At 46.0% G+C, this 26,157-nt stretch overlaps 1 protein-coding gene across 1 annotated transcript in view; it reads left to right on the top strand.

Annotated features, from left to right (window-relative positions):
* Positions 1-24,286, top strand: part of ALK (ALK receptor tyrosine kinase) — a 714,463-nt gene extending 690,177 nt beyond the window's left edge. The window contains exons 25-31 of the mRNA XM_024731532.1: positions 289-418; positions 6,539-6,636; positions 10,571-10,663; positions 13,288-13,389; positions 20,788-20,922; positions 21,605-21,695; positions 23,576-24,286. Coding sequence (XP_024587300.1) covers positions 289-418; positions 6,539-6,636; positions 10,571-10,663; positions 13,288-13,389; positions 20,788-20,922; positions 21,605-21,695; positions 23,576-24,259 — 1,333 coding nt within the window. The 3' untranslated portion in view covers positions 24,260-24,286. The remainder of the gene's footprint in view (positions 1-288; positions 419-6,538; positions 6,637-10,570; positions 10,664-13,287; positions 13,390-20,787; positions 20,923-21,604; positions 21,696-23,575) is intronic.
* Positions 24,287-26,157: the final 1,871 nt, after the last annotated feature.

Genomic DNA, 26,157 nt, shown 5'->3' with positions numbered 1-26,157 from the left:
CACCCCCGCCCCACCTGCTCACCCAAGTTCCTCCTCACCCCCTCGCCCCCAAGCAAGTTCTTTCAAGCAGGCTGAGCTCCCGCCAGACCTGCCCTCTGGTTCTCCCAGCTGCTCAGCAGCCGGGTTATCCTCTGCTTAGGCCCAGCCTGGGAGCCCTGCTTCCCACATTTACAGAAAGCGTTTACAAAGTGTGGCTTCTGAAAGCATAAATCTGTACCCGGCTTTGCCCACTTAAGGTTTTCCCAGACTCAGCTCAGTTAAATTCGGTTACTCCCCTCTGCTCTGCAGCAAGTTCAACCACCAGAACATCGTGCGCTGTATCGGGGTGAGTCTGCAAGCCCTGCCCCGATTTATCCTGCTGGAGCTCATGGCGGGAGGAGACCTCAAGTCCTTCCTCCGAGAGACGCGCCCTCGCCCGGTGAGTGAGAACCAGCCTTTCCCAGTAGCTGTGCCAGGGGACGGAGCAGGGGGAGGAAGGAGCCAGGGTGGGCAGCCTGGGAAGCAACATACTCAGTGGGACGGAGGGAGTCGGTCCGTGGGCTCGGATCTGGGGGAAAGGCGGAAGAGAGGGGACAGAAGGTGGCTGATGGCTGAGCCCAGCCCCAGGGAGCTTGTGCAAGGCTTGTGCAACAGCTTCTCCAGGCTGTATCTATTTTTATGGCCTGCTGATCGTGGAAAACCAAAACTAGGGACAAGCACAGTGGGGGGACTTTCATGCTGGCTGTGTCACTCACTCAACCAACTGACTTGGGGCAGGTCACTCTGCATCCACCCGTTCTGAACCCCACTGTCCTCATCTCTCAAATGTGGACATCCTGACCTTGTAGTTTTACTATCAAAGTAGAGTGCTGGGGTATTTAGGAAGGTGCTGCATACATGTTATGGTTAAAGGGCTAGAGCTTGGGGGAGTGAAGAAACCTAAGTGACCCACCCACGCCCAGCCCTGCTTGGCCATTAGACAACCTGCTTAGGGCAGCCAGCCCCCTCTAACCTCAGCATCTGCAACGTGAACTCCTCGGGCTAGGCTAGAACATCTCGGACAGAGATCATTTATAAAATACAGCACACTGGGCGAGCCCGGAGTCCAGCTGTCCACTCCTGTCACTGCCGGGGTCTTCAAGAGGCCCGGACCCTGGAAACTGGAGCAGAGCAGACCCCTGAGTTAGGACCTGACTTCCTCTGGTTGCCACTGGACTATGAGAACCACGGGGAAGACTTGTACCCTCCCCACCCCCAGGACAGCAGAGAAAGACCGACAGCCGCTCTGCCACAGCAAGACCAGAACGGAACACTCTCCTCACGAGGACCCCAAGTGGTTGCGGAAACCTCGGAAGATCACGCCTACTCCAGTCCACGCCTTCACTCAGGCTCAGTTTAGAAACTGCATCCTCAGGAGCCTCCACACCGTTCCCGCAGGCCTCTGGGTGGCCTCTCTCGGCATCTAAGAGGAATCCGCTCTAACGCCTTGAGAAGATGAGTGTATATGCACCTAAGCACACCTGGCAGGAGGAAGGGGGCTGGGGGAGGGGCAGAGAGAACTAGCCCACCTCACGGTAATCCTCGTCTGCATTATCACCCTCCTCCCCGGACTTCTCACGTTTCTCACAACCACCCTATGAAGTAGATGGTACAGATCTCACCCCATTCTGGAGACGGGAAGACAGTGGCTCAGGGTGGTCATGTGACTTGCCGAGGTGCACAGGAAGTGAAAGAGCTGGGGCCAGAGCTCAGGTCTGGTGGATCCTGATTCCATGCTCTCTCCAGCCTGCCGTGCTGTTTATCCAGATGGTCCCCTTCGAGAAGCCCTGAGTGCCAAGGTGAGGGTGGGTCGTTCAGAGCAAGTGCCGCCAGCTATGCAGGCATCTCTGCCAGGTCTGGGCACCAGCCTTGGCTTTCCCACCAGCACCCAGCAAGGCCGAGCGGTGCTGGGAAGCAGTGCCTCTGGCAGACGTCAAACAGGGAACACATGGTATCACACTTTGGGCAGAGGCATAGCTCTGGCTTTCCCACTGGAGATTCCTGGGGCTTGAGGACAAGAAAGTATTGTGACCTCCTTGTAAAGGGAATCTGGGAACCCTTCACTTGGCAAGTCCGAGGACTTGCAGGCAAAGGTATCTCTCTCCCTTGATGATGAAAGAGGATTTGAATGTTGTCTCAAAGAACGAAGCACCAGCAAGGAAAAGCAGGTCACTGATATCTCCCACCACCTCCAGCCCCAGTGCCACCCCAAGGAGGCTCAGAGCGGGAGCCTGTTGCCGAGTTCCGACCTCTAGCTGCAGGCACCACCCAAGGGATGCCCACAGCCAGCAGAAGGTCGACTCCGCTCGGGAGAGCCGCTTCTAAGGGTCGGGGTCCCCCCCACCAAATCTGCCCGTTAACCCTTGACCCTGCTCTTCTGTGTGGCTCTCCCTGCCAACCGTGCCCCCAGGTCTTGGTAGCACCCCAGTCCTCCTCCTTACCCCTTTACACACCCACTCGTCTCAGGTGAGCTGGTCGTTCCTGAGGTACTGCCCACGATGGGTGATTTAAAACGTCGGATCGCAGCCTCCAGAGTGACCCCGTGCAAATATGTTTGTAGCAGCAACTTCCGGCCGTGGGTGGAAGGGGTGGGGAGGTGGGGAGGAGGTTGCTAGGTGTCCTGCATGATTCTCAGAACCACCAAGTCCAGCTTAGTGGAGTGGGGGTCAGGTTGACTGTGAGAAAGGAGCGTGATTTAGAAGTGGACCGAGGGGGCTAATATCAGCAAATCCTACACATGATGAAGAAGGGAGGGGCTGGCTGATGGACATCAGGGCCGGAGAGATACACGCCCTGAGGAGAGGGTGGGCAGAGTCATGCCTCCAGCCTGTGGAGCTCACTGGATTCAAAGGCCTGAAGTCCACCTGATTCATTTGTTTGAAGTCCTTGAGTCTCCGGGCTTACCTGATGATGACCTGATGTGTGCAGGCACCCGGCTGGGCACTCAGAGTCACATGAGCACTCTGTACTCACTTCCTGCCATCCCCGGGGCTCAGTGGCTCCATGGACCATCAGGATAGAAGGACATGAAGTAATGATGGATATACAGACTCAGAAGACAGAATGGGTACCTGGGCCAACCATGTCTGTCATGGAAATGAAATTCATGGGTACAGAGGAAAACATCGTTTGGTCCCAGGACCCCACCTCCTCAAGAAGGAAGGACCCTTTTAATGTCAAAATAACTTTGCAGATGCTCTCTTTATTGAACAAATTTTTATTGAGGGTTTAATATATGCCAGATGTAGGCTAGTAGCTGTCTTTTAATATCAGTTGATTCAATCAATAATGACAAAGACCATTAAGGAGTCAGTAATCTCTTTATTCAAGGTGGCGGTCATTGACCACTATAGTGTCTATAGCTGTTTGGAACATGGTAATCCTGTAGGTAATGGCTCTAGAGAAGAGGCTCAGTACAAGACGGCTTCTTGGATGTCAGAGGTGAACAGCACAGAGGTGAGAACCTCTGATTGCAACTAATGCTTAGGTTTTCATCTTTGGCTTCAACTTTGCCAAATACCAATGCCGCCTCCAAAATGCGTGGAGGGGTATTTTCTCGGCCATGTCAGGAGCCAGGAATATGAGGGCCCAGCACCATTCACATCTCATCACTTTTCAAAATGGATTTTTGCCACGTTTAATATTTTGTGTCCCCCGTCTGCATTCTTTGCTTCTTCCTTTCATCTTTCCCTCTTACCCTCATATGTGTCAATTTTAAAATATATCCCTAGTCTGTTTTTCACTTGGTGAAACAGTTCCTCCCCCATGTCCTGTGACCCTTCATCTCTAAGTGCAGCAGCTACTTAGGGAAGGAACAGATATCAATATTATTCTGTCTTTTATTAGTATATACATTATCCTTTGGAAATAGCCCCTCAGAAACTGCGAGCAAAGAAATTATTCCACTTCAGTGGGCGACTTTTCTCCCGTGTAAAAGTAGGATGTTGGTCAAAACAGTGTCCCTGAAGGGAACTCTGGTACCCTGAGGTGCTACACACTCACACACATGCTCAAAAGAATTCCTTGGTCAAGCAAATATCAGAGCCACGCAGACTCCTCTCTTACTGATTCTCAACACACATTAGCGTATAGCAAAGACTCGGATAATTTCTGTGATAAAGAAGCCTATTTAACCCAGGAATTCCCATGCCTGTTTGATTGAATTCCATCCCACAGCCTGCTTTGGGAAATACTGGACAAAATTCTCTCTGAGTACTGGGCAGGCTACACCCATAACCATGACTGCCCGAGTTGCCAAAGGAAGTGCCGCATTCAGTGGCAAATAGGGGGAAGAAACCCTGGTTCCAAGTCCTTCTTTGCCCAGGATGGATAGAAATGACACTGAGCACACTGGCTACACTCTGCACTGCTAGTTTTAAGTATAGGTTTTGCCACAGCATCCACACCTCCCCCACCACGTGCGTGCGCACGCACACACACACACACACACACACACACACACACACACACCCATGGGTTACCGACTGTCTGTTCAGACTGATTAGTGGCGCAGTTAATTTGCTCTGAGCAGCCAAAGACAGGGAGCCCAGATAATCCCAGCCCGTGGGTGAATGCATGGGAAGATTTAGTCCCTGTAGCACACCAGACTCATGGAGCATTTGAGACGTCAGTGGTCCTTGCATCCTGAGTGATGGGGGCTAAGACACAAAGAGACCCGGGGGGAGCTAGGACTGGGTCCTCTTTGGCAGGAACTGAAAGCAATTTGAAAGAAAGAGAGAGAAAAGATTGTTCTAATACTATAGCAAGATGGATGCATATTCCCCTTGGAAATATATTACTTTCCTTTTCCCCAGGAAAAGGGAACTGTCTCTCACAGTGCCCAGTACTTCTCAGCCTGACAAGGTCCCGGGAGAAGCCCAACACAAGAGCCATTTCCCAAGACCCCACAGCACCCCCCAGGAGCAGCCCCCTCCATAACTGCAGAGCCCTCTATGAAGCACTCACTCTGTGCCTCTGACTGTAGGTGCTCTTAACAATCCAGTGAGGCCAAGAGTGTCATGCTGATTTCACAGACCAGGACACGGTGGCTTGGACAGAGGCAAAGCGGTCAGCCCCAGCTCACACAGCCAATAAGGGACGAGCAGGATGAAGCCCAGCTCAGCTCAACTGAGCACCGAAATGTGCCCTCACGGCATCTGTGTGCTGCATCCGTATTCACTTGGGTACCGTGCGCTGCGCCCATGGCTACTCCGGCCCTTCTTGGACACGCTCTCCCGAGAAACTCAGTTTTAACTCCTAGGATCCTACTGCCCCCAACCCAGATCCTTAAAGCCCAGTTCAGGGCAGTTTCGGCTCCACCCTGTTGACTGTGTGACCTGAACCTCTCTGAGCCCTCAGCCCTCGCATCTTTAATACAGAGGTAACCTCTCTTCCCTACCGACCACACGGGATGTTGCATCAAAGGAGATCATGTACTGGGACTTGCTCTGTTTCATGTAAGGCACTGCCCAATGGTCCATGGGCAGAGACTATGCCCCTCCCTGAGTCGTCCCCCCCAGAATTGAAGCATATGCCCTAGACAAACGCCTCTCTGCCTCCAGACCCCTGCTGTCTCTCCAAGGAGTCCCGGGGAGGCCCTGGTCTGCGGCCGGCATCCGGGTAAACCCTAGTTCTGCTGTAATCAACCAACGGACCCCCTTGTTCACTGAACCACAGCAGCGAGCTAAGGGTCATGTTGGAGACCATGGAAGTGGACGCTGAAGGCCCTGCCTCGGGTGCCTCGAAGTTTCCTTGGGGACATGGTAAGATAGGCACAGAAGAGCGCAGTGAATGTGACACTGCATGACGACGTGTGGCTGCAGACTCGGAGGTTTAGGAATTTAAAAGACACCAAGGAGGGCACAGCCCTCAGAAAAGACTTCCCGGGGCTCCACCAGGCTGCGGGGAGGCAAAGGCAGGGTGCATCTCGGGTGCAGCGGGGGTGAGGGGACAGCAGCAGCTTTTGCACAAAAGAGAATCATGCAGAAAAGCCGGAGATGGCTCTTCAGCTGTCCATCATTTTCTGGAAGCTTTCCTTTTTCAATCCACTTCAGGTCTAGGTCTTCAGGAAGAAAATTAATTTTTTTTAATATTTTTAAGCATTTAACTAGAGCATTTCTAAAACAATATTAGCCCCCTTTATTTCCCCACAGGCCTGTTTGTACGTTTGGGGGATCCAAATGTTTATGAAGATTGAGGTGGAAGAATGGGCAGAAAAAATGCAAAGGAGCAGGACATCTGCCAGTCCCGGTTCCTGTGGTTTAGGGCTCCAACCCCACTCACCTGGGAGCTGCGACCCTGTAAATGTTGCGCCCACCTGTAGAGATGGAGTCTTTGGTCTGGGCTGAGGCCCAGGCATCTGCATTTTTTAAGCTGCCATGTGATTTCGAATGTGCAGCCAGGGCTGAGACCCTGGGGGTGGCGCACCTGTGTGGCCTCCTAGCAAAGCATGGAAGTGAGCGTTTCAGATCTTCTCTCCCCCAAGAGCTTCTCATCAGCTGGTCACTTCTGTCTGCCACAGAATCAGCCCTCCTCCCTGGCCATGCTGGACCTCCTGCACGTGGCTCGGGACATCGCCTGTGGCTGCCAGTATCTAGAGGAAAATCACTTCATCCACCGGTGAGTCTAAGTGGCCTTGCTCTATCCCCACCTTCTGTATGCTTCCCTACATGTCTCAGGGGCCCAGATCGCGCCTTCAGAGCAGAACAATAGGTCTCTCTCCAAAGCTGTTTGGATGGCTCAGCTTTGTCTTTAAGATGGTTATCACTCTACCAGGGCTTCATCTGGCCCATATGTAAAGTGGGATCATAAGACATCCATACCAGCACTGGAGACCCAGATGAGCTATACCTGACCCCCTGCAGGGCCTCCTGCCTGTGTCGAGTCCTAGATCATGTGAACGTTTCCATATCTAGAAAACTGGGCTCCTTAAGGGAAGTTTAAGGAGTTTATATTTTCACATATCTGACTATGAGTAACTCGAAGGCAAGGACCCTGTTTGATTCATCTTCATATCACTGGCACATAGTGGGGCACAATAAATGTTTATTGGATAAATTATTTTTTTCTAAAATACTCTGAAATGAAAAATAATGATTATTTTCTCCACCTCTGTACTTCATTTCTTCTACTCTACTCCTTGTGTTTAAATGGTGTTTGCATTGGTACATCAAGTCCATGTGTAATGCTATAGACATGAGAGATGACACGTATTTCTTTCCATGTGGCCATTGATGGCTTTCTCAGCAGGCAGCTTGATTCTGAAACCTGAAAAGTCAAATAGATTGTTAGGCTCTTTGCAAAGCTCTTCCTAACCATTTGCTTCTAATTTAGTAAATAACAACCTGGTGAACTAATAAACATTCATTAACCCATCCAAGAGTATAAAACATGTTCCTAATAATTAGAATATGTAATACAACGTAGAAAATGAGAGAATATGTATGAGTTTAGAAATAGAAAAGCGTGTAGGTAGATAACGAGCTATGCTTCCTTCCCTAATAAAAATGGGGAAGTTGAAGGTCAAGAAATACACTGGCCTAGCTTCCCAGACCCATTCCTGAAACAAGGCGAGACGCTCACATCGGCTCATCCTTTGACTGTCACGTCATCACTTTGATCTTCAGATCTTCCTGTTGATTTTCAGCCTTTCCAACTTGCAGATCATTGTGTTTGATAGAAATAACAGAAGTAAAAGGGAAGCCAGGCTCCGTTCTTTCTGTTCTCCTCCAACCCTGCCATTGTTACTCTTGCCCTTTTCAATGTGTACACAACTTTCCATAAATCTCAGCTCTGGCCTTTATTGTTGTTCAGACATGACAAGGTTGTACTCCTTTTGGAATTAGTCCTTGGCTAGAGCCATCTTGCCATCTTTTGTCCACGTCCTCTAAATCTGGGCTCATCTGAGAGCAGCATGTGCTGTCACCTTGGTGACTTCAGATCTCTCCCTTCACTTCTCCCTGAGGTCATTTCTGCCTTTAAAACAAACAAACAAACAAAAAAGATTTATTTGTTATTTATTTTTGGCTGCTTCGGGTCTTAGTTGCGGCACGTGGGATCCTCATTGAGGCATGCGGTCTCTTCTTTGCTGCACACGGGCTTCTCTCTAGTTGTGGCGTGCAGGTTTTTTCTCTCTCTAGTTGTGTCGCACGGGTTCCAGAGCACGTGGGCTCTGTAGTTTGTGGCATGCAGGTTCTCTAGTTGAGGCATGCGAGCTCAGTAGTTGTGGTGCACAGGTTCAGTTGCCCCGCGGCATGTGGGATCTTAGTTCCCTGACCAGGGATCAAACCTGCATCCCCTGCATTGGAAGGTGGATTCTTTACCACTGGACCACCAGGGAAGTCCCCATTTCTGCCTTTTTATCTCCACTCCCACATTAGTCACCAAGCATCCAGATTCTCTGACTGAGGGATCATATCCATCTTTCCTCTGACGTTTGGAAATCTGCTTTCCTAGAGGCATGATAACATGTTGACTATATCCAGTGCTGTTATTACAGATAATAAGATAACAGGATCATATTCTCTTAAGATTCTTATGGCTTTCATATCTGTAAATAATTACTGAAGGTCAGAATTAGGTCCCAGAGTAACAGTTTGTTGCTCCTTTTATCTTTTTTGAGAAATGAAATTGTCAAAGATTGAATCAATAATGTATCAGATGATCTGCTTTATGCAAAGGGTGACTATTAGCAGAAATTATCCATCTCGATCAAAGCTGTCTTCTGAGGTAATTGGTTTGAAGAAAGCATCTTTTACATCTTCTAACTGGCTTGAGGTCTGTGGCACACTCCCCCAATAGCTTTACTTTAATTCTCTTTCCTCCACCCAGTGTCTGCCTTAAGATTCGCAGACTCCCATGCAACCACACCTGCTGAATTCAGAGTGGAACTCCCTCACCAGATCCACATGCTTCCATTTTTCTATTAGATCTCTTTCCTTTGGACATGCTTTATTGCCATTTCAATAAATATGTGTCATTCTACCAATTCTTGGTGTGTTCTATGATGTTACATTTACTTTCCTGCCATTAGATTCAAGATCAATTTTTTAAGCAACCATTCCCTGCACATCAATGGAAAGACCTTTCTGGATCCATAAATAGTGTTCCTGGTCTATTTCACTATATTTCTCTTGAGAAGCAGTGGCTATATCTCTTATTATTTTTTTCTTCTTTTTGATGTCATATATGTTATGCTTTTATGGTTGCCTTAGGGCATTTTATGCACTATTGCTCCTCGAAATTCAACTTAAACCTTCTGGATCAGGGCAGTGGCATTAATGACATCCATCTCCCACCCTGACCCATTGTTCTGATCTCCTAAGCCATGAGGCCCTACCCAGATCCTATTTTTAATACTATCCATGTCCTTCTTTCTCCATGTCCTTCTTTCTCAGCCAAAGGTCAGAACCTTCATGAAACCAACTGAAAATGTAAAAACACCACGTGTTCCCCCCAAGGAGTACTTTTTTTTTTTTCCCCATCCAGGACTTTAATGTTATTAGAAACCCATTCCAGACTTCTTCTGGCTGCATCCTTAATCCCCACATGCATGTCAAGAATGGGTTAGCGGGGCTTCCCTGGTGGTGCAGTGGTTGAGAGTCCGCCTGCCGATGCAGGGGACACGGGTTTGTGCCCTGGTCTGGGAAAATCCCACATGCCGCGGAGCGGCTGGGCCCGTGAGTCATGGCCGCTGAGCCTGCGCGTCCGGAGCCTGTGCTCTGCAACGGGAGAGGCTAAAAAAAAAAAAAAAAAAAAAAAAAGAATGGGTTAGCAGTCAGTGAATAGAAGTTGATGAATCTTGGAAAGCTTCTGATCAAGGCTTACAGGTGTGCTATGGGAGAATAGGCCATCTGGAGAATAACAACTAAGAAGACAAGATAACTTTCTAACTTGAAAGAAGTGATTCTTTGGCCACATAGCTGTGATGCATACAGCTTAGCAAAGGCTTTAGATAAAATCACAGATGTAAAAACCATAATGGCTTATTAGAAAATAAAACTAGAAATATTTGGGAATACTTTGACCTACTTGCATCTGGTCATGGAAATTATGCTGTTCCAGAATACTCCTTCATCCAACCGGCAAAAACCAACCAGCAATCTGTACAGAACAATAGCCTACAGCCAAACGCATTTCTTATGTCCCTCTGTTATCTTCTCTTAGCTTAAGTGTTTTTGATAAAATAAGGATAATAATAGCACCTTGTGTCTTACAGAGTTGTGAGAATTAGATATGAAGCACATAGAACAATGCTTAAGTACACAGTAAAAGGCCAATCACTTTTCTAGTTCCTATTATAGTTATTTTCATTATTATTATCCCATTAAACATTTCAATCATCTCCCCAAATCCTTTTCCATTTCCCTGTTGGTTCTGAGACCTAGAATTGCTTAGCTATTTCTTTCATACTGAAGTATAATGTAGAAAGGAACTATAGGGAAGAAAAGAGAACCTTCAGATTGGAGGTGAAGATCCTTGTGCTGAGTATTATACATTTATCTTTTCAAGAATAAAATCAGGAAAGGCATTTTCTCATTTTTTTTCTTCCCAGGGACATTGCTGCCAGGAACTGCCTCTTGACCTGTCCAGGCCCTGGAAGGGTGGCCAAGATCGGAGACTTCGGAATGGCTCGAGACATCTACAGGTGAGTACAGACTGCCATCGCCCATCAGAGCTCACCTCCTCAGCTTAACCCCCTCAAGAGAGTGTGACAAGGCTGCTTGTGCCCTAAAGCATCTCTGGTGCCTTGTCAACTTGCCACCTAAAATGTCATTAAGTTCCTTTTCAGGACATGGGAAGCCTTAATCATTGCTCATGCCTGAAGGGCTAATTCAAGGATCACACTGCCTGCGATAATTGATACTAAGCTGTTAATTAGATTGTCTTTCTCCTTCCAACTCTATAGTCCTAACATGTTCTGAGACACAGAATAACCTGGATGCTTGATATGGAAAACGTTTCTAAGTAAACTTTAAGTTACTTAACCCCTTTCCTCAATACTCAGGAATTCTAAACAGGCTTAGCTTCCATCACCCCAGGCAAGAGCACCTTAGAACTGACAGGAAACTGGGCCCAGCTCATCGCTCTTCTTTTCTCACACCAGGAGACACAGGAGTGTATTCAAAGCCCATAGGTACTTAGCTCAGCTTCATTTCTTTTCCCCTGTCATATTCTTAAGGCTACATTAAAAAACAAAGTAAATTTTAATTTAAAAAAATACTCTATTATACTTTATCCCACTCTTCTCTTCCCAACCCCTAGTTTCTTCTTTTTTTTTTTTTTTTTTGGTCCGTGCCACACTGCATGGGGGATCTTAATTCCCCAGCCAGGGATTGAACCCGTGCCCCCTGCCCTGCAGTTACTTATTTCACTTAGCATACTGTCCTCCAGGTTCATCCATGTTGTTGCAAACGGCAATTTCCTTCTTGTTTATGGCTGAATAATATTCTATGGTTTATATACATGCCACATTTTCTTTATCCATTCATCCTTTGATGAACACTTAGGTTGTTTCCATATCTTGGCTATTGTGAATAATGCTTCAGCGAACGTGGGAGTGCAGACACCTCTTCAAGATACTGATTTTATTTCTTTTGGATGTATACCCACCCAGAAGTGGGATTGCTAGATCTTTAGTTCTATTTTTAATTTCTTGAGGACTCTCCATACTGTTTTACATAATTCCTGTAAGAGCAACACATAATTTTTTAAATGGCAAATTGAACCTGTGCTTCCCTGCCCTGCAGTGGAAGCGCAGAGTCCTAACCACTGAACTGCCAGGGAATTCCCATTTCTTCTTTGTCTAATTATTTACAACAGTGACTCACTCCATTAGCTGAGCAAGTGACTCCCTTGCATGGTCACTAATTACACCTTCCCTAATCTGGAGGTAGAGTGAGGAGGGATGGTCATGTAGACCTTTCAGTCTTTGGAGAATAAGGGAGATGTTGAAGGCCTCCCACGGAACTGGTAAACAATCTCCGTGGGGTAAGAATGCCGATGGCATCCTGTTACCACAGGACAGCAGTACCTAGGAAATTAGGAGTTAGCAATGTTTTCAGCTACAGTCATCTACCACTGGTATCCACCATATACCCTGCTAATGCTCCACGTCACCCTCTTCTATCACCCAGAGTCTCAGCGTTCCTTCCCCTCCTGTCTCAGAGCACCCTGGGAGAGCCTGTGCTCTAAGACACAAATGTTGCAGTGGGACTTAGTGAGTCACATGATCTGGCCCTTCCTCTCCATCCTCAGCACCGACAGTTCCCCAGCTCTAGGCTTCACCGCCCAACTTCCCTACAGCTCCGGCTTCCCACAGGCACCGCACGACGCCACATGTCAGGAATAATCTTCCTCGAGAGCCGCTTTGCCGTTCCAGCTCCAACAGCGCCCCCAAGAAACTTCTCCTATACTCTACCCCCGCTCTGGGTAGAACAAATGCATTCTTCATTGGTCACCGAGCTTCGTACATACCTACATCATCACGTGTTGTTCTTCCTGCAGTTGATTCTACCACTAAACCATACCTTGGAAGAGAGAGTCTATGACTTATTTGTGTCCTCAGCACGTGGCAGAACACCTGACACACACTAAGTACTCAGTTCATGTTTATTGGAGTAATTAATTAATCTAGGCAGCTGGTGGGGAGCCACCTCCCATAGCACACCAGGCACGGGAGCACAGTGGTATGAATTCAGTTACTAGTTTTTATCAGTCAGTTGCATTAACGACATCAGTGACAAAACTCATGCCATGGAAGGCAGGTGCTCTCCTGGGGGCTCTGCTATGGCACGCAGCTTCCCGCCCGCTGCCTAGAGGGTTCCATGTCGAGCACCTGTATTGAATTAGATGCTGTGTGAGTGCCGAGGAGGATCCAGAGTAGGACACCAGCCCTGCCCTCAATTCTCCCATCTGGGATCTCGCATTACCGTGGATCATCAAGAACAGTACTTACAAGGTTGGAGTAATGTTATGCGTTGTGAGTTGTAATAAACAAAACCCATCAGGGAACTCTAACTACCTGCCAGTGGGTATTTTTAGTCATTGCGTAGCTCTTTCCTTTCACACCTGCAGTGGGCTGTTCTGTCTCCTGTGAGGTGACACTAAGGTTGTTAACTAGGTGATCTGTGTCCCCTGCTCCCCTCCTGAACCACAAGCGCCCCTTGTTAATTTCAGTCCGTCAACCGGTAGATGTTGTTGCCACTCTCTCAAGGTACCTGGCTCAGAGCCATTTCCAGAACCAAGTCCGCTTTCCTCTTCTCCCTGCAGAGCGAGCTACTACCGAAAGGGAGGCTGTGCGATGCTGCCGGTCAAATGGATGCCCCCGGAGGCCTTCATGGAAGGAATATTTACTTCTAAAACAGACACGTGGTGAGTCTTTCTGCTGCCCTCCTCCAGGTCCCACCGTGGGCCTTAAGGTAGAGCTCGTGAGCCAAATGATCCCACACTCTCGTGGGGAAGGGTAAGAAGAATCAACATACCTCTCCTACGGGAGCTCTCAGAGGTTGGCATACATCGAGCATCGGAACCACTGGAAAGGCTTTGGTAAAACACAGGTAAACACTGGACCCCACCCTGAGAGCTTAGGATTCAGAAGGTCTGAAGTGGCTGAGAAGTTGCATTTCTAACAAGTTCCCAGGCAATGCTGATGCTGCAGGCTGGGGGACCACACACTGAGAGCCACACATAATAACGAAGTTAGATTTATTCCAGGAATGCAACATTGAGTTAAGACTAGAAAAATTGATCAATGAAATTCTCCACATTGACAGAATCATGGAGAAAAGGAAATAATTATCAGCACAAAAGTGCTGCAGGTGATGGTGGTGGTGAGACCCCTTCTACAGCTAAAAATCAGTTTGGAAAACACTGCACATTAGATCTCCAGAACTTATTCATCCCGCATAACTGAGACCTTGTGCTCCTTGACCAACGTCTTCCCCTTCCCCTCCCCTCAGCCCCTGGCAACCACCATTCTACTCTCTGCTTCCATGGTTCCACTTATGAGTGTTTGTCTTTCTGTGTCTGACTTATTTCACTTAGCATACTGTCCTCCAGGTTCATCCATGTTGTTGCAAACGGCAATTTCCTTCTTGTTTATGGCTGAATAATATTCTATGGTTTATATACATGCCACATTTTCTTTATCCATTCATCCTTTGATGAACACTTAGGTTGTTTCCATATCTTGGCTATTGTGAATAATGCTTCAGCGAACGTGGGAGTGCAGACACCTCTTCAAGATACTGATTTTATTTCTTTTGGATGTATACCCACCCAGAAGTGGGATTGCTAGATCTTTAGTTCTATTTTTAATTTCTTGAGGACTCTCCATACTGTTTTACATAATTCCTGTAAGAGCAACACATAATTTTTTAAATGGCAAATTGAACCTGTGCTCCCTCCCAAAATACACACACACACACACACACACACACACACATACACACACACACACACAAAACACACATACACACACACTACAAGGGAGTCTTTTTAGTTGCATAAAAATCCACAAGGTCAAAGACAATGACAAAATTTGGGAAACTGGAAAGTTTACAGACAAGTGGTCTCTTACTTAGAAAACTAGGAAGTTGATATCTAGGGCCATCCAGAAGCAGCCTGGTTCACTCTGCCTGATCAGGAGCCCCAGAAAGGCCCAGGAATGGAAGGTGCCAGCACCTCTGAAAGTAGAGGTGCAGCAGAGAGGAAAATGAGTTACAGATCTGTTTAAAAAGTAACTAGATCATTCCCTCACCCCATCCCTCCTCTACCAACACACAGGGCTGGGGTTCCCTCTCTGAAGAGGTTGAACTAAAGTCTTTCCGGCCTTAGGGACATCAGACATCAGCAATTCTCTCCTATAAGCATGCATATATATATTTTTTTAAGTCTACCTACTTAAAGGTGTAATGCCCCCTCCATCCCCTCAGTGCCAAGAACACGGCAGCTAGGCAGAAGGAGATGAGGAGATTCTTGAAGGAGGGACTGACCAATGAAGTGAAAAATTTCAGACACCACAAGTGCTAGTGGGCTGAATAATGGCCATCCAAAGGTATCAGGCCCTCATTCCAGAAACCTGCCATTGTTCCCTTATAAGAAAAAAGGAGTCTGCAGATGTGATTAAGTTGAGGACCTTGAAGTGAGACAGTTATCCTGGATTATCCAGTGGGCCCTAAATGCCATCACAAGTGGCATGAGAGGCAGAGGGAAGTTTCATACACACAGGACAGAGGCAGAGGTTGAAGAGATGTGGCCACAAGCCAAGGAATTCCAGCATCCACCAGAAGCCAGAAGAGGCAAGGAACAGTTCTACTCTAGAGCCTCTGGAGGGAGCGTGGCCCCGCAGTCACCTTGCTTTCAGCCCACGCGACTGGTTTCAGACATCCACCCTTTGGAACTGTGAGAGAATAAACTTGTGTTGCTTTAAGCCACCAAGTTTGTGGTACTTTGTTACAGCAGCCAGGAAACTAATGCACCTCGTGAAACAAGCGAGCCAGTTTGCCCACCAGTTGACAAGCCTCATCTACATAGAGCTTCCCATCAGCTTCGTCATGTCCCAGTCTTAATACATGAACAGACAGCCAAGAATCAACAAGCGCTTGAGAAAAGATTCTAATCTGAAGGAAACAAACATATAAAAAGGAACTTGGAGGAAGAAGAATGCAGAAAGCTTAGGAAAACTTTTAAAAACAATATCCTCGAAAGTTATATTATTGCAACCATAATCTAAAGATAAAAAATTATTTTAAACAATGTTTTTAGGGAAAAAAAATTCCTGGATATAAAAATATGATGAGAGAGCCCTCCAACGAGATGGAGCATTAGTTCCCCGGAGCCCATGTGGGCAGCACACGGCAGCATCCTTTCAAAGAGCACAGGGGGGGAAAAGCAGGGAGAAGAAAGAAACTTGGCAAACACTACCTCAGCCAGGCGATCAAGGTCAACATGAACAGTGGTAGATCATGTTGATAGCAAGTACCTTCACCTGATATGATGAAATGGCAATTAACCTCTGTGGTCTTTCTCCCAAAACCCAATAACTCCAGTCTAATCCTAAGAAAAACAGACAAATCCTAATTTGACATTCTAGAAAATTCCTGACTGGTACTCCTCGAAACTGTCAAGGTCATCAAAAACGAGGAAAATCTGAGAAGTTGCCAAAGTCAAGAGTAGCCTAAGGAAACATGACAACTAAATATAACATGATGTTCTAATGGGGTTCTGGAATAGATAAAGGAAATTCAGCAAAAATTAAGGAAATCTCAATAAACTATGGGCTTTAGTTAATAATAATGCCTTAATATTGGCTCGTTAATTGTAAGGAATGTATAACATTGATGTAAGATGCTAAAAATAGAGGGAACTGAGTGTGAGGTATGTGGGAACTTTCTGTATTATCTTCATAATTTCTTTACAACCTAAAACTGTTCTTAAGAAAATAAAGGTTTTGTTTTTTAAAAGATGATGATAGATGTGTGAAAGTAATGGAAAGGTTGGAAGACAGAGTTGAATAAATCTTCTAGAAAATAAAACAACTATAAATAGATGGAATAGATAGGAAAGAAAAGAAAATTAAAGGGATTAGACCATTAGACCCAGTTAGCTGACAACTAGGAGTCCCAGAAAGAATGAATAGAGGAAATGAAAGGAATAAAAATATCAAAGAAATAATTCAAGAAGATTTCCCAGAAGGACATACGTTTCCAGAATGAAAGCATCTAGCAAGTGCCAAGCACTGAATAAAAAGAGTAACGCAAGAGCACATCATCATGAAATTTCAGACCAGTGGTGATCAAGATGCTGCAACCTTCCAAGGAGACAAATAAAATCATAGTAAAAAATGATCAGAAGGGACTTCCCTGGTGGTCCAGTGGGTAAGACTCCATGCTCCCAATGCAGGGGGCCCGGGTTTGATCCCTGGTCAGGGAACTAGATTCCACATGCGTGCCACAACTAAGAAGCCCCTATGCCGCAACTAAAAAGATCCCACATACAGCAATGGAGTCCATGTGCCACAACTGAGACCCGGTGCACCAAAAAAAAAAAAAAAACAGCTCAGAGATGAATGGCACAGTGGTCGAGAGTCCACCTGCAGGGGACACGGGCTCGTGCCCCGGTCCGGGAAGATCCCACATGCCGCGGAGCGGTTGGGCCCGTGAGCCATGGCCGCTGAACCTGCGCGTCCGTAGCCTGTGCTCCGCAACAGGAGAGGGCCCACCAGAGAGAGACCCGCGTATCACACACACACACACACACACACACACAAAATATATATATATGTGTGTGTGTGTGTGTGTCACTCTTGCTTCCACTGAAAATAGACTGGAGTGGGGCAAGTGAAGATGAGAAGCCAGTTAGGAGAGCACTGCTCATTTCTAGATAAGAGATGAGAGGGGCTAGACCTAGTGGCAGCAGTGGAAGCCATTGGCCGTGGTCAGTTTCAAGCTCTGTGTTGAGAGTAGTCAACAAGACTGTGCTAAGTTGGATGTGGAGTGGGAGGTGTGGGGAAGAGTGAGATCAAGGACGATTCCTAGGTTTGCTGCTTGAGCAGACAGCTGGACAGTGGTACTGCCGAGCTGGAAAGACTGGAGGAGGAGAGGGTTTGGGTGCAGAAAAAGCTCATTGGAACATGTCAAGTCTGAGTTGTCTATTAAAATAGGCCGGTGGAGATGGCGGTACATGAATTTGAAGCTCAGAGAACTGCAGCGAACTGTGGATGGGATCAGCTGGAGATTTAAATACGATACAGTAACTTTGGGGTTCCCATTTTACCTAAAAGTGCGCCCCACCCTCTACCATAATTGGGGCCAGTGGTGGTTCAGATGGAAGGGGCAGGCAAAGTGTGAACACAGAGACATAATTGGAGACAATCTTCCAACTTCAAGTTATGAATAAAGGAAAATAAAATTTAGCTTTAAAAGGTGATAAACATAGCACAGTTGTGACTTTAAAACTTTTTCATCAGATTATATTCATCGATTCAAAATTTTAAAATAATTTCATCAGCAATCACTTAAGCTATTTCTATAATTTCAGGCAGAGCAAGTTCAATACCAGGAGAAACAGAGTGGGATTTTTTCCTTATATTTGTTTCTGTTTGATTTTGAATGCTTTGGTGCAAAGCTTTGGACCTTGTAGTTCCTATTTAGCACAGGTTCCGCTTATAGGTGATTAAAGAACCATTTGGCATACAAAATATAGATTTACCTTATCTGTAGGATTGCTAGATAAAATACAAAATGGCCAGTTAAAATGGAATTTCAGATGAACAGTGAATAATGTTTTGGTATAAGTATGTCCCATGCAGTGTTTGGGATACACTAATACTATAAAGTATTTCTTGTTTAACTGGAATTCAGATGTTACTGAGTGTCCTGTCTGGTTATCTGCTAAATCTGACAACACTACTTACCTGAAATTATCCACGTTCTATAATCAGCATGATTTCTTGCTCCCTTGTAAGAAAATAAACACCGATTTTCAGTCTATATAGTGGTTCTCTCAAAGGATACTGCAATCTATCTCCCTAGCTGTCTATCTAGACAAGCAGAAAACATATCGCTGGAATTCTTTAAGCCCTGCTGCCAGTTCCATCCATGATTTTGCTTATTTTGTTTTGCCTTGGGGGCAGACCACCAAACAGAGAGAAATAATATATGCACCAGGCAATCTGTAGGGAGTAGAATTAAGAGATCTAATAATATATTCCAGTCTGTCTTGAATTAGCTGTATAATAACCTCTGCTTCAGCCTTCGCACCTAAAATATATGGAAAAGATCTTTGCCCAATTCTCCTCACAAGAACCTTTGAAATTTCACCTAAATTATGTCAATAAAAAGTACTTTGTGTTCCTTAGGAGACGGAGGAACTATAGTTCTTTACAATTTTTTTTTTTTTTTTTTTGCGGTACGCGGGCCTCTCACTGTTGTGTCCTCTCCCGTTGCGGAGCACAGGCTCTGGACGCACAGGCTCAGCGGCCATGGCTTATGGGCCCAGTCGCTCCACAGCATGTGGGATCTTCACTGACCGGGGCACGAACCCGTGTCCCCTGCATCAGCAGGCGGACTCTCAACCACTGTGCCACCAGGGAAGCCTCTTTACAATTTTTGAGGTAATATTTATTAACATCAGAAAACTACAACCAGACACAAAAATTAAAATAGGCTCTTTTTTTTGTCAAAAAGCTAATTATGAAATTAAAGTTTTAAAATAAAAGTTTTAGTCAAAATATCAAAGCAGATGATTTTGGAACATGATAAAAATCATTATAACGTTCATTTAAAGCCAATAAATGAGAAATCAAATACATTTCTTTAAAAAGAGAGAAATAAGGGGAAAATGCCCTACCAGATATTAAAACATAAATACACAAAAAGTAAAAGAGAGTAGTATCAGTGCAAGAAGCAGAAAAATCAGTGAAGTGAACAGATAGCCAGGAACAGAACTGTTTTACTCACAAGTCAATAGTTGAAGAGAAAATTATTTTAGGAATATGTATTATTCGAAAAGTGGTTTTAGAAGAGCTAATAAAGTGACATCCTTACCTCACACTATACACCAAACTCAATTCCGACTGGGTTTGGGAAGAGAGAAAAAAACAAATACAACTGGAAGAAAATAAAATACATTCATCTAATTGCTGGTAAAGAGAGGACTGTAGAATCTATAAAACAGATGGAGGAAATCACAAAAAAAAATTCTAAATAGATTTGACTACCTAAAAATAAAAATCTTTGGCATGCTAAAAAGGAGAATTAGAAAGCAACTAATAGAAGTTATTTGAATTGTGGATAAAAGGTTAACATCTTTGATATATCAAGTTTGTCTATAAATCAAAAAACTGATAGATACCAAAACAATATGTGGTTTAAAATGGACAATATGTGGTTAAATATGAACCATTCATAGGAGAAGAAAATGAATTAATACACACACTCAACCGTGTTAATTATCAAGTCAATAAACATAATTTAAAATATTCTACCATTTTTTACCTTAAAAATCAGCAAAAGTTCTCAGTGTTGGTGGGAGTGCCTGATGCACAATGCTGGTTGATGATCAGAGTGACCCCCTGGGAAGTCAAATGGACAATATGGGTAAAGAATGTTTCAGTGTTCATATTATTTTCACCTAGTAATTCCTTTAAAATTATCCTAGATTTTACTAGATTATCCTAATTCTAAATTCAGGAAATTTATCCTAAGGAAATTATCCTTTTAAAAATGTATAAAGATGTTCAGCGCAGTATTTTTAAATATTTAAAAAATTTAAAACAGTATGGAAATGATACATCAAATTATGGCACAACTACTCAGTGGAACACTTTACAGCCATGTCAAATTCTATTTATAAAAATGTTAGTATTAGCATGCAAGATGTTTATGCTATAATGGAATTTGCAAAAAAAAAATCACAGCAATTACATTTAAAAAAATCTAAGCACAGAAACGTGAACAAAAAAAAATAACATGCTGGTTATGTTTTTATGGCGCTTCACATGTGACTACTTTCTCATTCTTTTCTTTTTCTCCATATGAAGAGTTCTTTATGGTGGAAAAAATGTGAAATTTAAAAAATTAAAATTTTACATTGTGTATGTCTGTGTGTGTCTATGTATGTGTGTCTGTGTGTTTATGACCCTGTGTATATGATATGTATGTGCGTCTGTGTATTTATGTGTGTGTCCGAGTGTGTATGTGTACACGTGTGTGTCAGTGCCTGTGTCTGTGTGTGTACCCGTATCCACATCTTCCATCCTGTGCGCAGGTCCTTCGGAGTGCTTCTGTGGGAAATCTTCTCTCTTGGATACATGCCGTACCCTAGCAAAAGCAACCAGGAGGTTCTGGAGTTTGTCACCAGTGGAGGACGGATGGACCCACCTAAGAACTGCCCCGGGCCTGTGTACGACTCTTTTAGGAATTTCTACAAGTTACTAAGCACAGTTTTCCTTTTCAAAGAATATCTGCAGCCACATATGCTTTTTTGTTTTAAAATGAAGGAACCGGATGGCTGACCTCATTTAATATGCCCCAAGAGAGGAATATGTCTGTGGCTTCAATGGGTCAGTCTTCCAGCCCCTTGAAAGCAATAATGTCACACCTGAAAAGGTATCCATCGTCTGGATGGAGGCTGTGGACTCACCAGGCTCACACGCCTCAAGCACCTCCTAGGAATCTGTGTCCCAGACTCCGCCCCTGCTGCCCTGCACCATGGGTCTTGAGTCTCCTTTAAGTGTTTCTATTCCCTGCGTTTTCTGCTGTCCTGTCTGGCATCCCTCCTTCCCACAAACAAGGCAGATGGGAAATAGAATATTCTGTCCCAGAGGTGACTTTAATTCGGGAATGGAATGAGAGGAGCCATATGTAACGTAAACACCAGGATGTCCATGTTCACGAGCCCTATGTTATATACACCCTCACACTCTGCCCATCAGCAGAGGGCAACATGTACCAACACGGGACAAGATGAGTCCCCACCCTCGAAGACAGTGCCATTCCAGTCCCATCTAGAACAGTGTTGGGGGGAAACGTCTTTTTCATCCTGTTTCTCTTGATTTAATTAATGTGCTTTGTTCTTATTTTAGATACCGGATAATGACCCAGTGCTGGCAGCATCAGCCTGAAGACAGGCCCAACTTTGCCATAATTTTGGAGAGGATTGAATACTGCACCCAGGTATAAACATTTCCGCCCCCCCTTGGCCAGCATTTATATGGAAAAGTCTTGAAGACGGCAAATACCAAAATGGGAAATAACAGTTACACCAGCCAGGAAATATGAGTTACGATCATGAGGACGAATGTTAATTATCTATAAAGTAAAATGAGTAGTATCTCAGTTTGCCTGTTTTGTAGACAAATACTAGTCGCTGCCACTTAAGAGGAGTTGAGGCTTGGAGAGGTTTTGTCCAAGCCACACAGCTTCCCCGCCATCCCGCTGGTCCCTACGCAAATCCCGCTCCCATTTCCGTCAGTAAGGACTAAGTTTTTCCTCTTTTGATAGAAATGGGATACCATTTCCGCAGACGACTATGCCTCCTACCTCTTCAAGAGTGGAGGCCAAGTGAGAACCCCCGCCCCCTCCGTTTCCTTCGTCTCTGCATCTGCGCCGTCCTCAGTGGTGCCGTGTCCTCCTCTCCTTCGGGGCGGCCCCTCCTTCTGCACCATTCGCACCACTTTCAGGCCAACACTTACCTCCTCTCCGCTGTGTGTGCTTCCTTTCCCTCTCTTGCCTCTCATTCCGTCAGGATATCTAATTCTGGAGAACATTTTAGAAGTCAGACAATAAGCCGCTACCTCTCTAAACTCCCTCTCATCTTAGCTGTGACAACAGACGTACCCATTTTCACACTGTAGTCATTTCCTGTCCTGATTCCATCTTTTCGGGTCCTTTGGGCTCGGAAGGCATTTATCTGCACAGACTTCAAGTTATTCGGGGTTCTTTCAGAGAACTTTACGTTCAGTGGCTTTTAGGTTATTATGTTGTAATATTAATGGAATACTTCCACTTAAGTATATATACTTTGGAGTAATTTTCTTCTCCAAAGTACATAAGATCCCTCTCAAGAGCAAGGAACTCTGTACAAGCATATTTTGAATGACTCACTATAGAGATTAATGATTAATAGGGAAGGAATTAAGACTAAAGCAGAGAGAATTAGAAGGTAGTTGTTTTTTATTCTTAAACTTTTACTGATGGATACTGGACCTATCTGTTTTTCTGTTAAACTGAAGTAATGGTTTTTCCAATTTGCATAAAATATTACAGAATCAAGTTTCTGCAACTTTAAGCTTTCTACCACAAATTTTCCTCAAATCTCTGGCAACTGCCTTCTGCTTTTCTGTATTAGTCTGTTGCTGTAAAAATGATCTAGCACAGAGCTGATTTTGTAAACGGTTTTCCTCTTAGCACTTCAGTATTTCCTGGGTTTCATCAGTTACAAACTAGTTAAAGAACCACTGCATTGTGATATTGGCACGTGTAATGATACGATGACAACACCCAGAAATGTTATAATCAAGTGTAGCCCATCCAAACATGATGGAAATGGAAAGACGAGAACTAGAGGTTAACCTGTTAAGCCCACATAGTGTGTCTCTCCTCTCCTACCCTCCCCTTGCCCCCAACACACACACAAGCACACACAAACTTGAAGTCAAACACATAGACCTTTTAGTTGAAAGGAATCATTTTTTAAAGTAATTTACAATCTTTTAAATCCATTAATCTGTAAGATTTGCCCAAAGGTGGTCTCTGCAAAGTCTTTCCTGACCCCTCTCCCCTGCCCTGGCAGTGGGCCACTTCCCGGCACCCTCTCCCAGCACCCTGCAGGCACTTCCGTAATAGTACTTATCCACCAAGCTCTCCAAAGATGAGGATGATTTCCCGTTTCTTATTCCCCCGTGCTTATAAATGAACAGATTCCCAATAAACACTGAATAGTCTCTTCATCTGTAAAATAAGTTCGGATGACATCCGTGCTAAGGGAGCTTCCAGATCCAACATGTTTGGCCTGTGGTTCAAAGTTTCCGTCCGTCCATTTCTCCCACCTGTAGGACCCAGATGTGATCAACACTGCTTTGCCCATAGAATACGGGCCCCTCGTGGAAGAGGAAGAGAAGGTACCCATGAGGCCCAAGGACCCTGAGGGAATCCCTCCTCTGCTGGTCTCCGCTCCCCAGGCCAAGCGGGAGGAGGGCCGCGAGCCAGCCGCCCGCACGGCTCTGCCTTCCGCCTCCTCGGGCAAAGCCGGCAAGAAGCCCGTGGCCGCAGAGGCCTCTGCCCGAGGCGCCAGGGCGCTGGCCGTGAAGGGGGGACACGTTAACATGGCATTCTCTCAGTCCAACCCGCCCTCGGAGCTGCACCAAGTCCAGGGGTCCAGAAACAAGCCCACCAGCCTATGGAACCCAACTTACGGCTCCTGGTTTACAGAGAAACCCACCAAAAAGAGCAATCCTCCGGCGAAGAAGGAGCAGCGCGAGAGGGGGAACCCGGGCGGCGACGGCGGCCGTGCCATCCCGCCCCCCGTGGCTGCCGGCCACCGTCCAGGCACCTCTCTGCTCCTCGAGCCGTCCTCACTGACCGCCAGCCTGAGGGACGTGCCCCTGTTCAGGCTGCGCCACTTCCCGTGCGGCACCGTCCACTACGGCTACCAGCAGCAGGGCTTCCCCCCGGAGGCCGCCGCCCCGGGCCCGGGCCGCTACGAGGACCCCGCGGCCAAGAGCCAGCCTGCGCCCTGAGCCCGAGCCGCAGCCCGAGGGCGGCGCGCGCCAGGTAACGGGCCCTCCGCAAGCCCCAGACCAAACGTCACTTTTCATTCTGTGCCAACTTGTTTTGAAGTGCCACATCAAAAGCTGTATTTTCAAATTGCTTCAAGAGGTTTTGAGCACGGGTTCATCCTATTCTTTCAAGAGGAGAAAATCTCATAAAGACGAGTGATAAACACGAGGCCCGAATGGGGCTGCGCAGGGTTTTGACGCACGGCTGGTGTCCACCTCCCCCTGTTTCTTTCCAATCCTGTGCGCTCCGCCTCCACGCACGCAGAACTAGCGCTCATGTGTTTCCTAGTTGGAGTCATAGATGTTCCCTTACCTTGTTGATGTGGGCATGGACCACTTGAGGACAGAGGGAACAGAAATAAGGGAGTTCTCTGCAGTGAGTCAGCGCGGGGAAAGACATTCTTTACTTGGAAAAGAAAAATCATAGACAACTCGCTGAAACGTCACTGTGGATGACGTTTGGATGTTTTCAGTTGTGGTGATTCATCGACGATCGTAGAAATGTGGTAAATAGTTATGGTAGTAGAGAGAAAATGTGTATACACTCATCTAAATGAAATGCAAGTACTCAAAGTGCTTTGAGATGACAAAACACGGGTACAGATCGAGAGATTCCAACATCCAATTAATATACCTCATGCCTTAAGAGAACCCTCCTACTAAAAGTGAACAACTGAGTGTGTGAGGTTTCCCACTGGGTTGAAAACTCAAGATTTAAATTCTTAATTAATTATTTTACGACTTTCCACTAAAATAAACTCTGATGATTTAAAAAGAAAAAATTTAAGCAGCAGTGATACATGGAAGCATAGAAACATATCCATTCATGGGCATTAGTGTCAAACCTTTCAACAGTTTCAATCATGAAGCTTCCCAAGTTGAAGTTTCTACTACTAGTGGTGGATCATTGGCCCTCCGACGGTCCTAAGAAGAGGTACGAATGCAGTATCTATCCTTCCTTCCTTGGGCTTCACCCGAGTTTTTGCTCCCTTAATCATGTGATCCTAGCATACATGGAAACACAAATTTGCTGAAATACACATAGCATAATCTGTATACCTGTCAAATACAGGCTAAAACAGAATTTCTTCTCTGGGTGGCAATGAGTAAAGGAACTAAGGAATACTTGGAGTGCTGAGGTTGGCAGTGACATATTAGGATGGGAGTTCTGAACTTGGTTTTCACAGATGAAATTTATCTCCATGCAAAGGAGTTGGGAATCTGTTAAACCTTACACATGTACATATGCAGTGACGCTTTATCTCATTCTTTCTTTCTGCTCCCCTTCGTTCTCTTGCCCAGTTTCTTTTCTGGTGGTAGCTGTGCCAAAACATCACTTTGGGAGGAAAGCAACTTTTATCGCTTGTTAGGCACTAAGCATTCCCAAGCGAAAGGACAGTGTTTATCTACCTTTTCTCCTACCTTCTTAATTTCACATACATCAAAAGTCTCACTCTGGGGCTTCCCTGGTGGCGCAGTGGTTGAGAGTCCGCCTGCCGATGCAGGGAATGCGGGTTCGTGCCCCGGTCTGGGAGGATCCCGCGTGCCGCGGAGCGGCTGGGCCCGTGGGCCATGGCCACTGAGCCTGCGCGTCCGGCGCCTGTGCTCCGCGGCTGGAGAGGCCACAACAGTGAGAGGCCCGCATACTGCAAAAAAAAAAAAAAGGAAACAAAAAGTCTCACTCTGGGGCTTCCCTGGGGGCGCAGTGGTTGAGAGTCCGCCTGCCGATGCAGGGAATGCGGGTTCGTGCCCCGGTCTGGGAGGATCCCGCGTGCCGCGGAGCGGCTGGGCCCGTGGGCCATGGCCACTGAGCCTGCGCGTCCGGCGCCTGTGCTCCGCGGCTGGAGAGGCCACAACAG

This window comes from Neophocaena asiaeorientalis, unplaced genomic scaffold, assembly GCF_003031525.2.
Source record: "Neophocaena asiaeorientalis asiaeorientalis breed wild unplaced genomic scaffold, Neophocaena_asiaeorientalis_V1.1 scaffold689, whole genome shotgun sequence".
Taxonomy (NCBI): domain Eukaryota; kingdom Metazoa; phylum Chordata; class Mammalia; order Artiodactyla; family Phocoenidae; genus Neophocaena; species Neophocaena asiaeorientalis.
The sequence above is the reverse complement of the archived record's forward strand: the minus strand, read 5'-3'. Positions and strand labels throughout refer to the sequence as shown.